This window comes from Neofelis nebulosa, chromosome 3 (genome assembly GCF_028018385.1).
Source record: "Neofelis nebulosa isolate mNeoNeb1 chromosome 3, mNeoNeb1.pri, whole genome shotgun sequence".
NCBI lineage: Eukaryota > Metazoa > Chordata > Mammalia > Carnivora > Felidae > Neofelis > Neofelis nebulosa.
Genome location: NC_080784.1, coordinates 145,027,130 through 145,039,284, shown reverse-complemented (window position 1 = coordinate 145,039,284; position 12,155 = coordinate 145,027,130). Strand labels below are relative to the sequence as shown.

General features: G+C 41.3%; 1 protein-coding gene across 2 annotated transcripts in view; it reads left to right on the top strand.

Moving 5' to 3' along the window:
• Positions 1–294: 294 nt before the first annotated feature.
• SHROOM3 (shroom family member 3) overlaps positions 295–12,155 on the top strand; it is a 323,421-nt gene continuing 311,560 nt past the window's right edge. For both annotated transcript variants that reach the window (XM_058722187.1, XM_058722185.1), the window contains exon 1: positions 295–729. In XM_058722187.1, the coding sequence (XP_058578170.1) occupies positions 562–729 (168 nt within the window). In that variant the 5' untranslated portion in view covers positions 295–561. The remainder of the gene's footprint in view (positions 730–12,155) is intronic.

The window sequence follows — 12,155 nt, the reverse complement described above, 5'->3', positions numbered from 1 at the left end:
CAAGCCAGCAGAAGCATAGTAAGTGCTTTCTTTCTTTTAAAGCTACTTCTAGGGGGAGAGGGGAGGCTATTGTAATGGTAAATTTCACTCGGAGAGGAAGAAAGGGTTGATAATCAATCAAAAATTAGGTATTTGTTTGAGTTTTTGCAATTCTCTCTGGGGAATTTGATTTTGAATTTTCTCTGGAAAACGTACAGAAAAAGTTTTGGGGTGTGTGCATGCGAAATAAAAGCCGTCTTGGGAGTAACACAGAAAGAAGTTTTTTTTTTTTTTTTTGAACAGAGTGGAGAGATACAGAGCACTGGGGGGCTTCAGTGAGATCCCGGGATCCCAGGAGGAGAATTTACATTCAGAAATGTTGGAGTGAAAAGTCCTCCTGGTTCAGCATCTTGGACTTAAGTTCAGAAGAACATTTTACATCTGAAAGAATTTGTTTCTCAAAACCTCTTTATTTTGGCCGGCGAGTATCATGAAGGATGGGATGAAGTGTTGTGAATAGAAGCACTACTCTGAATCTGCTTCAGGCATTTAAAATTTAACTCCAGGGATCATGTGTTGGGCATGATGAAGGCCACAGAGAACCTGGATAAGACTACTGCTGTACTGAACCCCAACAGGACCCCCAAGGGCAGGTACATTTATCTGGAAGCGTTCCTGCAGGGAGGAGCTCCCTGGGGCTTTACTTTGAAAGGTGGCCTGGAGCACGGAGAACCATTAATCATCTCTAAGGTATGTTTCTTTTTACAAAAAGAATATTACAATATTACAATATTACAATATTGTCTTTATTCATATGACTTTTTCAACCTTAAAACTTCTGTCAGGTCTGTCAGAAATGCCACCACCATGCGGAGGATTGCCTGAATGTTGCTTAATTTGCTGTTTCCTACCTTTCAGAGTATATCTGGAAATATATCTTATTGGCTTGGCGTTTGAAAGAAAAAAATGTGTCTAGCTCATTTAGTTTGCGAAATCCCGGGGGAAAAATGTGCTTGCTCAATGGATAATCTCTTTTTGTGAATGAAATAGTGTAAAAGCAGCTACCACATGATCTTTTCAGTTATAAATCAGATTAAAGATTAACAACGTGGAGAAGGTGGTGGCATGATATATGGTTATGAATGTGTGCTTTATTTAGCCTATGGCTAGAAAAATATCTGCTCTTTCTCCGTCACATGAACATATCTAGCATTCCAGAATACTTTAGAATTTGTTTATAATTCTGGAATAACTGATTACATACATATTATTTATTCCTTTTTGCACACTCAGGAGAATTAAATCAACTTTCAGTATAGATCAAACACAAAACACCATTTCTGCTTCTTTTATTTATCTATGTATTTATTTAAACCAGTTTTTAAACCTTAGTCATCTATGACATGCCTCACTTCTTTATTTATCTTTGGTATGATTAGGTATTCCCACTGAATTAATCCTTTTTATGTGTTAGGCGTAGTATGTCTGCTTTTCTCATCAGCTACATAGATCGAGAGAGAACAGAAGTTTCTTTTAATATTTCAGAATATTAACAGTCTAAAACAATAGAACCTAAACGCTTTTCACACATTATGCATTACTTAGAAACATTTACAATTGAGGGGAAAAGTTTTTAGGTTGAGGGTCGGAAAGGGATCAATAGGCATTTCGCCTGAACTTTGCTATCCATTTAAGGTTAGTTTTCATATACCAAAAGCATGTGTTTTGAGAGAGACAGAAATGATTCTTACTGTGAATGAGCCAATGGGATCCAGGTTTCCAGCAGTCAACACTGTGCAGGATACCATCTCAAGGTTTGTGACTTTTCTTTATCTTTTCTAAGAAAACAAAAGATATGTATGCATATGTGAATCAGTTAGGGGGCATCCAGCTCTAAGTAACTGACACCTGATTTACAGTGGCCTAAGTAGTAAATTGTGTGTTTTTCCCATATTGCAAGAAGTCTGAAAGTAGGCTGTCCTTGCTAGGAGCCACAGCTCAATCGTGTCTACATGGACTTCAGTTATCTCTCCAACTCCGCCATCATCTTGGCTTTTGTCCTCATGGTTACATGATGGATGCCACACCTCCAGTGTTGCATCTTTATTCTGGGCAGGGTTTTGGCTTGTTGTTTGCAAAGGGACACCCTCCAGTAACTTACATCTCATTGACCAGAACTGTGCCAAGGACCTGTGCTCAGACCAATTACTGGCCGAGGGGCCTGAGATTATCATGACTGGTTTAGACCAGTCAGGATTTCTTTCCTGGGTTCTTTAATAAGAACCTCCCTTTCCTGATGTCAAGGAATCTCTGTCCACTATCTGAATAAGTTGGGGTTCTCTTTTCAAGAGGAAGGAAGAAATGAGTGCTAGGTAGACAGCTGAGAATGTCTGCCAGAAATATACATACGCTGCATTTAGAATTCTGGTTGTATACCCAATTTCCCTTGCCTTATGTGATGAGGTATTATGTATCCATACACTGGAATACAGTTTGCTGTGGGACAACCTAATGCTACCACTAACGAGCCACTCCTCTGAGGCTCCATTTAATCTGCAGAATGGGGGTGTACTATTATCTCCCTTATTGGAATGTATGAAGATTAGATGAGACTATTTATTCATTTATGATTTTATTTTCAAGTAATCTCTACACCCAATGTGGGTCTCAAACCCACAACCCTGAGATCAAGAGTCGTGTTCTCTACCAACTGAGCCAGCCAGGCTCCCAGAGACCATGCATCTAGAGCAATTAGCATAGTGCAGGGTACACAAAGGAGCTCAAAAACTCAGCAAAGACCATGGCTATTGCTTTTTATTATTCTAGGGGCATTTGTACTAGGATACAGATTTGGCTGCTGTGCAAAATCCAAAATAACAATAGCTTAAATGACATAGGAGCTTCTGTCGCTCTCACCTAACAATCTGAGCATAAGCCAAACTGAAAGATGGTTGCATGATGTCACAGACCCACGTTCCTCCTACTTCACTTACTTCCATCCTTGAGGTGATGTCCTATCTGCAGGGTCCCAGGTGACTTGCCACAACATCTGCTTTCCAGTCATTAAGAAGTGGAAAAAAGACAGGCGCCTGGGTGGCTCAGTCGGTTAAGTGTCCGACTTCAGATCAGGTCATGATCTCATGGTTCATGGGTTTGAGCCCTGCGTTGGGCCCTGTGCTAACAACTCAGAGCCTGGAAGCTGCTTCAGATCCCGTGTCTCCCTTTCTCTCTGCCCCTCTCCCACTTGTGCTCTGTATCTTTCTCTCTCTCAAAAATAAATAAACTTAAAAAAAAATTTTTTTAATAAAAAAGAAGTGGCAAAAGGAGACGGAGAGGGTAATCTCTTTCCTTTCAAGGGTATAATCTGGTGCAAAATGCTCTGTCCAGTATGGTAGCCACAGCCACATACAGCTACTTCCGTTTCAATTAAAAGTAAAATGAAATAAAATTTAAAATTCTGTTCCTCATCTGCACTAGCCACATTTCAAGTGTCACATTTCTTCAAAGCTCTTGTCTCTTTGGCGAACTGATTCATTCAAGCTCCATTTCTTCCTCTCTCTGAAGTGTTCTTGATTTCATCAAGCTGAGTTAGGTGGTCTCTCTTCTATACTCTTAGAACATGCACTTGGTATATGAAATCACAATTTTTTTAGTTATGTTGATTGTCTTCTCAGAAGTGTGAGAGCTTCTTTAGGGCAGGGACTGTTTTCATTCCTGCCACATCTAATGTGGGTAGTCCGGGTACACAAATATTTGTTGAGTAAATGAAAGGATGTGGGCTATGTCTTATTCATCTTGCATTTCCAGGATCTGCCAGAGTACCTGGCACAGAGAATGTGCTCAGTAACTGCTACGGCATTATAAGCAAAGATGAAACAGAGCAGTAGGCAGGGGGAGGTGGGGAGGTAGAGTTCCATGAAATGAGGATGCCTGCCAGATCTCCAAGATGGAGCATGTATTGGTTTCCCATTGCTGCTGTAAAAACTACCACAATCTTAGCGGCTTAAACCAACACAGAGATACCATCTTATAGTTCTATAGGTCAGAAGTTAGCACAGGTCTCTAGCACAGGTCTAGCACTGGGTGTTAATTAGGCTGTGGGACCAGGGCTCTAGGAGAGAATCTATTTCCTTGCCCTTTCTAGCTTCTAGAGGCCGCCCACATTCCCTGGTGCCCAGTCCCCTTCCTCCATTTGCAAAGCCCATAATAGCAGGCTAAGTCCCTCCCACATTGGTTACTCTGATCTCTAACTTCTGCCTCCCTTTTCCTATGTTATTTTATGTTTTGTTTTATTGTTTTCTATAAGTAGGTTCTGTGTACAATATGGAGCCCAGTGTGGGACTTGAACTCACCACCCTGAGATCAAGACTTGAGCTGATATCAAGAATCGCATACTTAGCCAACTGAGCCATCCAGGTGCCCCTCTTCCAATTTGAAAGGCCCTTGAGAGTACATTGGGCCCACTAAGATAATCTCCCTAAGGTCAGCTGAGTAACAACCTTCATTCCATCTGCAAACTTCATTCCCCTTAGCCATATAATCTAATGTATTCACAGTTTCCAGGGATTGGAATGTGGATGTCTTTGCAGGAAGAGGGTTTTATTTTGCCTGTCATGTGAGCATTTGAGCATTGATGAAAGGCCATATAAGTTAAGACTGTACCAGAGTTGAGACTAAAGTGAAATTTAGTGGCTGATCATGCATATCCCATATCTTCTTTCTAGAATGGTAAAAAAAAAACACACACACCAGCTCATACATTGGCATCCAGATGTCCACTATTCCCTCAAGGTCAGGTGACCCCCATGATAGGGGAAGGGGAAAGGATCGTACACCTTGAATCATACATGCAAAAGGCACGTACACTTATACAAAAGCAATTATAAGCTGCCAGGTATGGATAACAATATAATGAATGAAGAATTATTTTTCTTTAGGTACAAATGAGACAGGCGAATGAATGGGGAAAAGGAACTACAAAAGGGTGGCGATAAAAGAAATCATTTTCAAATCTTTTTCTTTGAGATTTACTGTCCTTGAAAAGGAAAGGCGGGGTTGAGGAAAGAGCCTCTGTAATCTGTGAACTTCAAAAAGAAAGGGCAACTTTCTTTAAGTAGTGATTGTATGTGGAAGCTCAAGTAATTCAACAGATCAGGAAGTTGGCAGCATGATTTTATTATGACTCACTCTGCATTGTGGCTGAAAAGAGCAGTCCCACCTGCGGTGGGGTGCACCTGCTCGAGGGCTCTGAAATCAAATAACAAGTGTAACAACAATAAACAGCAACAACAACAACTGATGACACTTACTGAGTGCTTACTACATGCCCGGCTCTATGCCAAGACATCCACACATGTGAACTCATTAAATTTCGACAGCACCGTGAGGAAGGTAATAGATTATGCAAATTTATACACGACAAACCGAGACATGGTATTTGAGTCACTTTCTCTCACAGCTAGTCAGTCATAGAATTGGAATTTGAATCCAGGCATTCTGGTTCCCCAGAGTCTAATGCACTGAACGCTGGGCCATTTAGTCACCATTGCCTACCAAGTATTTGGCTCTGTCTAGATTCTGGAGCCATTATTTGGGTAAAATATGGGATTCATCTTTTGTTATGTATGGTTTAAAATTTATTAGAGGTGGGCACCGGGGTGGCTAAGTCGTGAAGCATCTGACTTCCGCTCAGGTCATGATCTCACGGTTTGTGAGTTCAAGTCCCACATCGGGTGAGCTCGAGCCCCCGCTTCGGGTGAGTCCCACTTCTCTCTCTCTCCCTCTCCCCTTCTTCCCCTCTCCCCCTCTTCCCCCTCCGGGAATTCTCTTTCTCTCTCTGCCCCTGGTTCACTTGTGTCCCCCCCTCTCAAAACAAACAAACAAACAAACAAACAAATGTTTAAAAATAAAATTTGTTAGAGGAAAACAGGTTTTTTCCCCCCAAAAAACCTTAGCCTGTAAGTACCATAAAATAGGTGACTGCTGCTTAAGCAACGCTTTTAAAGCAGTTCTACACCTATAGAAGGAGGGGCTGCTTAAGAGTTCTTGGCAAGTATCTTTGTGGTGTCTTCACCTAGAGAGGCACCTTTTAGTGCTCTTCAAACATGGCCTTCTGAATAAGACGTTGTTCCAGGCCTCTTATGTCTCTTATGTTATCAACATTCAGTACATATATTCCTGATTCCTGCTCCCCTGGGCAATGAATTTGCTTTAGCTGGACTCTCTTTGTGTATAAATCCTGTGGTTCCAGGACGCTTGGGTGGCTCAGTCAGTAAGCATCTGACTCTTGGTTTTGGCTCATGTCATGATCTCCCAGTTCATGGGATTGAGCCCCGTGTTGGGCTCTGCACGGGCAGCACAAAGCCTGCTTGGGATTCTCTTTTTCCCTCTTCTGTGCCCCTACCCCACTCATGCTCCCCCCCCACCTCAAAATAAATAAATAAACTTAAAAAAATCCTGTGGTTCCATCTTCTACACCCTCACCTTCTCTGAAACCCCTTCTGCTTATAACACCATCATCTTCTTGCTCTCAATCTGAAACACGGCCTTCCTCTAGGCCTTGTCTACCAAGGCTCAGCTCATGGACACTATCGTATTCCCAACTTCCCATTCTTTCTCTATAGGTGGGCATGTTTTTTATGTGAAGTCAGAGACATCCTTGAACATGGCTCCCCAAGTTTCCTGTTGGCTAACACTACTCAGATTTTTAAATGGAGTCTCTCACTGGGTTCTTCTAGCCTTAGAGATTTGATCTAATCCCTAAGCCCTCTTTACTATTCCTCCTCTGGAGAGAATTATCCAAAGCATCCCAATCAACCAGCCATTTTATTTATTTATTTATTTATTTATTATTATTTAAAAAAAAAAATTTTTTTTAACGTTTATTTTTATTTTTGAGACAGAGACAGAGCATGAATGGGGGAGGGTCAGAGAGAGAGGGAGACACAGAATCCGAAACAGGCTCCAGGCTCTGAGCAGTCAGCACAGAGCCCAACGCGGGGCTCGAACTCACGGACCGTGAGATCACAACCTGAGCTGAAGTCGGACGCTTAGCCGACTGAGCCACCCAGGTGCCCCTCAACCTGCCATTTTAAAGTGAAATGAACTGCTTTACTGCACTGCGAGGAAACTTGGAAATACCAATAGTCCATGGTTAGGAAATTACTCATTTGAAACATAATTAAATTGGATGATCATGTTGAGATTTCCTCATTTCTGGATTTTCTCTATCAATCTATCTAGATTCAGTATTTTCCAACCTTCTGGCTTCCTTAGTGCCCCTCAGTTTCAACACACCAGCATCAACCATACTATCTCTTGGCCCATCTCTTCCCACTAAAACAGTTTTACTAGTTTTTCAGCCATGGCCCCTGGGTTCAATTTGAAGTAGATGTCTAGGCAGTCCCCCAAGTCCTTGGGCTGGTTGATTTAGTTCACCCCAAAGTCATCTCTTTGATTTCCTTCCAAGTACCGAGCTAGGTCAGCTTGCTATCAACCTTTTAACACAGCCAGTTCTTTCTGAGTTTCTTTCCTTACTGTTCTTGCTTTTGCCTTTAAGATCCTTTGCCTTTCTGCTAGGGCAGCCTCTTCTCTCTGCTGTCCTTAAACAATTTGTTTGTTCCCTCAAATCCACCCCTGTCCTGCATTTGTATGAATTCCTCCTTCCTCTCATCTTTCCAACACCTCTATTCACATTATCTTCAGATACAGGTAGTTGTTTGCATTTGGCTTCTTGCCAATATATTATAATCTCTTTAAAGCCAAATGAGGTTTACTCATGCTGTGTATCCTGTTTTTCCTAGCAAAATATTTCCCATTTCACATACAACAAATGTTTAATGAATGTGAAATGATTGATAGGATCTTAGAGCTATAAAGAATCTAAGCAATCATTTAATCCAACTTCCTCATTACATAGAAAACTGAGACTCAGCAAAGTTCACTTATTTGCCAAGATGGTTACTGCCTTAGCAAAAAAAAAAAAAACCTCTGTGTGTGTGTGTGTGTGTGTGTGTGTGTGTGTGTGTGTGTGTAAAGCTCGCTAGTGAGGGAATACGTGGTTTCTGGTTGTGCCATTTGTACTTTCCAATGAATCCTAGCTCCTGTTAGACTATTAACTTCTAGAAGCTAAGGATGTTTCCCCCTCCTTCTCTTCCTCCCTCTTCTCTTCCTTCTTTCTTTTCTTTCTGTTATCCACAGTGCTCAAATTATGCATATCAATGATGAAAATGAAAATATATTAATGGATGAAGAGGAAGATAAATGAATATTAAAGAGGATCTTCTTTAAAAATCTTTGTTAGAAAGATGTGCATACAAGGTCCTAGAAAAACCTCTTGAAAAATAAAGCAAGTAGGCTGAGCTTGAGTCTTCATTTAATGATGCCTACACTTAATGTTTGGCAAATGTTAGTTGAGTTGAATTAGATTGGAAAAAAGAAATTCATGGTTTTATTGAATTTTTTAGAAATTACCTAATTTAGGAATTGCTTAAAGTGTTATGTCCTTTTTTGTCACAAACTATGCTTGTGATCCCATCAATGTTGCTGGAAATAACCTTTATTCAAGTAGCATGCTGAGGTGGTATGCCAAATGGATATTAGCAAGAATTCTGCTTTCTTTAAAAGCTAATAGGTTCTCAAGGCATTGCTTTCTATGCAGGGAACACAACTTAAGAAATATTTGTCTCATTTTAATGAACCCACAATGTGACTGGAGACACATAATGAGAGACTTTCTATTCATCTTTGAAAAAAAACAAAACCCCAAAGAATAGTCTGGGTCTTAACTAACCCATAGACCGATTTTTCCACATCTCTCCCTTTGATGTACTTCCAAGCAGTGAACATCTTGATCCAAAGAACTGCAGAGTTGGTGTTCTCCCTGGTCCATCCATCTCTCATGCTCTGACATCCCAGCCCCTTCTCAATGAAATGAAGCGAGGCCAAGTTTCTCTGCCCAAAGTACTGTTTCCCCCCAATCTTCTAATGACTTTCCCCACAAAAGATAACTTGTGTATCTCGATCCACTGAATGGAAGGGACAATTCTTTCCTGCCTTCAGAGGAGGCTTGTCTAACTTGGCAGACTGATGTGCAGAACGTTCTGTCCTGGGCATCTGAGCCTGAATTTGCTCTTACGTCAACTGCATTTTTTCATTCCTCAGCCATCCACACATCTATTCATTATATCCTTCTTCATTTTGAACTGCATTTTATCTTAGAGATTTATGAGATTTATCTAAAGTCTTTATTTTTAAATGCTCTTTGGTATGTTTGTATTGATTTGGGGTTATGATTTAGTTATCTTTTTCGCCCCCCATTTCAGGCAACGCTGTCCAGTGTAGCACAAGACACATTACAGACTATGTAGGGCTTGGAGTAAAAATGTCTGTTTCATTTCTACCATAGTCTCCATTGGCTATGTGACCATGGGAGTAACTTAGCTTTCTTGGACCTCAGTTTCCTCATCTTTAAAAGTGAAATATCCTAACTAATGGAGTTGTTATAAGTACCCAATGGATTAGGTTAAAAAAAACAACAACACAGTGTTTGGAAAAGACAAAACACAATCCAGAGTTTAGTTACGATACGATAATATGGACTGGTGGGAGAATAGTAGGTATCAAACAGAAGTTAGCAACCCACATAACAACGATGACATCTGACTGATTTCTGTATCACAGCAGCACTTGCTATCTCCCACTGAAATACTGAACAGATAATTCTCGGCTCTCATGGAGCTTATATTCCAGTAGAAAGAGAGTGGCAATAGATATGTTTGTCCATGATAATTCCAGGGTTGGTAAGTGTCATTAAAACACAAACAATATGATGGGTCCCAGAATGGTAGTGTTTGTGGGGTAGAGGTATGAGAAGCAGGGCTCACTTTAAATAGGTGACCAGAGAAGAGTTTTCTGATAAGATCACATCTGAGCTAAGACCTGATAGATGGGAAACATGAAATCAGACTTGCAAAGAGCTTTATAAGTGCGGCTAGGCAGGAGAGTCTTGGAATGTTCAAAACAAAAATAAAGTCAGTGTTACTGGATTGTAGTAAGTGTCTTACTCTGTTCAGACTGCTGTGACAGAGTACCATAGTCAGAGGGCTTTAAAAACAACAGAAATTTATTTCTCGCAGTTTGGGAGACTGAAAAGTCCAAGATCAAGGTGCCTAAAGATTTGGTATCTTGCGAGGGTCCATGGATGCCTGTCTTCTCACTGTGTCCTTAGATGGCAGAAGGGTGAGGGAGCTTTCTGAAGTCTCTTATAAGGGCAAGACTCTCACTCATGAAGGCTCCACCCTCATGACTTAATCACCTCCAAAGTTCGCAAACTCCAAATATTATCACCTTGGGGGAATAGGTTTCAACATATGAATTGAATGTTGCCTGGAGCCTGATACCTGTCAATGTTCCTCTCAGAGTGCTCTCAGCCGCATACAGGCAGGCCGCCAGAGGACCTGCAGTCTCACTGGGGAAATTAGACGAATGCAATGCTCAAGATATTCTAATCTTTTTTTTTTACATTTATTTATTTTTGAGAGACAGAGTGAGACCAAGTGAGAGCAGGGGAGAGGCAGAGAGAGAGGGAGACACAGGATCAGAAGCAGGCTCCAGGCTCTGAGCTGTCAGCACAGAGCCCGATGCGGGGCTTGAACCCACAGACTGTGAGATCATGACCTGAGCCGAAGTCAGACGCTTAACCGACTGAGCCACCCAGGCACCCCACGAATGCTCGAGACATTCTAAGACACTTTTACAACAATTATAACATGATCGTAAAACAACCAATATTTAAAATTATGTGCCCCCCCCTAACCCCATACAGGGTGGGGGGCACATAATCAGTCTATAGAAGTAAGCAAGAGAGAGAGAGGTATGATATGAAAATGGAAAGTCAGGGGTCAGATCATAACAGATCCTATAGGTTGTGGGAAGGATGCTGGACTGGGTTTCAGTACAGATGTGAGGATACATCACATCACGAGTCTTTCTGTACTTATGGTGAGCCAGACTAATGGTGTGTATTTAAACTCTGGGAGATTTTTAGTGCTGGTTCTTAAAGTCACCTTCTCTTTTCTCCCTCCTATGAATTTCTAAGGCACTTCTTGGGTCTACAACAGGGTAGGGCCTTCCAAAAGACAACTATCAAAATTTATTATAATTTATGGAGTGATATACAAATAAATGGTAAATATTCTTCTTTTGATTAGTTGAGAGAAGGTTATCTTTGTCTCGTAACTGTTCACCTCTTGGGTTATTTATCACTTCAAGGCAACAAGGTCTACTGGGGTTGCTTTTGCCATAGTAATGACTAACTCTGCTGAGGTCCTTCCTGCTCTATAACAGGCATGCTATCTCACATAAGTTTCACAAAACTGTGAGGTAGAAGTCCTGTTACTATTTCCATTTTATAGATAAACTGGAGGCTGGCTTAATTAAGATCATAAAACTAGGTGCTAATCTAAGACTGTTTAAACTGTAAGCCTGAAAAATACCTTTGAAAGTAAAAGCTCCATTGTCATTTTGGCGTTCCAAAGAATGCTTCCATCTATTCATCCCAAGTCATGATAAACTGGTAGAAAGAGTGCGATGTATGAACTGTGGGAAAAAGCCAGGCATCTTGAAGATAGCTTGTACTATGACATGAGGAACATACCTGACATATCAACCTCAGGAATTAAATTGGACTCCCACATCTTCCCAGACCCTGCTTCCTGCCTTTCACTTCTGCAAGGTTCTAGTCTTGGTCTCAGTTCTCCTCTCTGATTGCTGTTTGTCTTAAATTTTTTTTTAAATGTTCATTTATTTTTGAGAGAGAGAGAGAGAGAGAGACAGACAGAGAGACAGAATGCTAGTGGGGGAGGGGCAGAGAGACAGGGAGACACAGAATCTGAAGCAGGCTCCAGGCTCTGAGCTGTCAGCACGGAGCCCGACATGGGGCTCGAACCCATGAACTGTGAGACAACTGAGTCGAAGTCGGACGCTTAACCTACTGAGCCACCCAGGCACCCCTCTGATTGTTGTTTTTCAACTGCGATTTTGTTGAGTTTCATCTTAACATATAGTCATCAACAGTACCTTTGTTTCTCTATCATGTCCTGTCTTCTCAGTTGACTTAAACTCCTACTCCCCACCAGCCTAAACCCGAGGGCTTATCTCTTGGATTGGATACATTC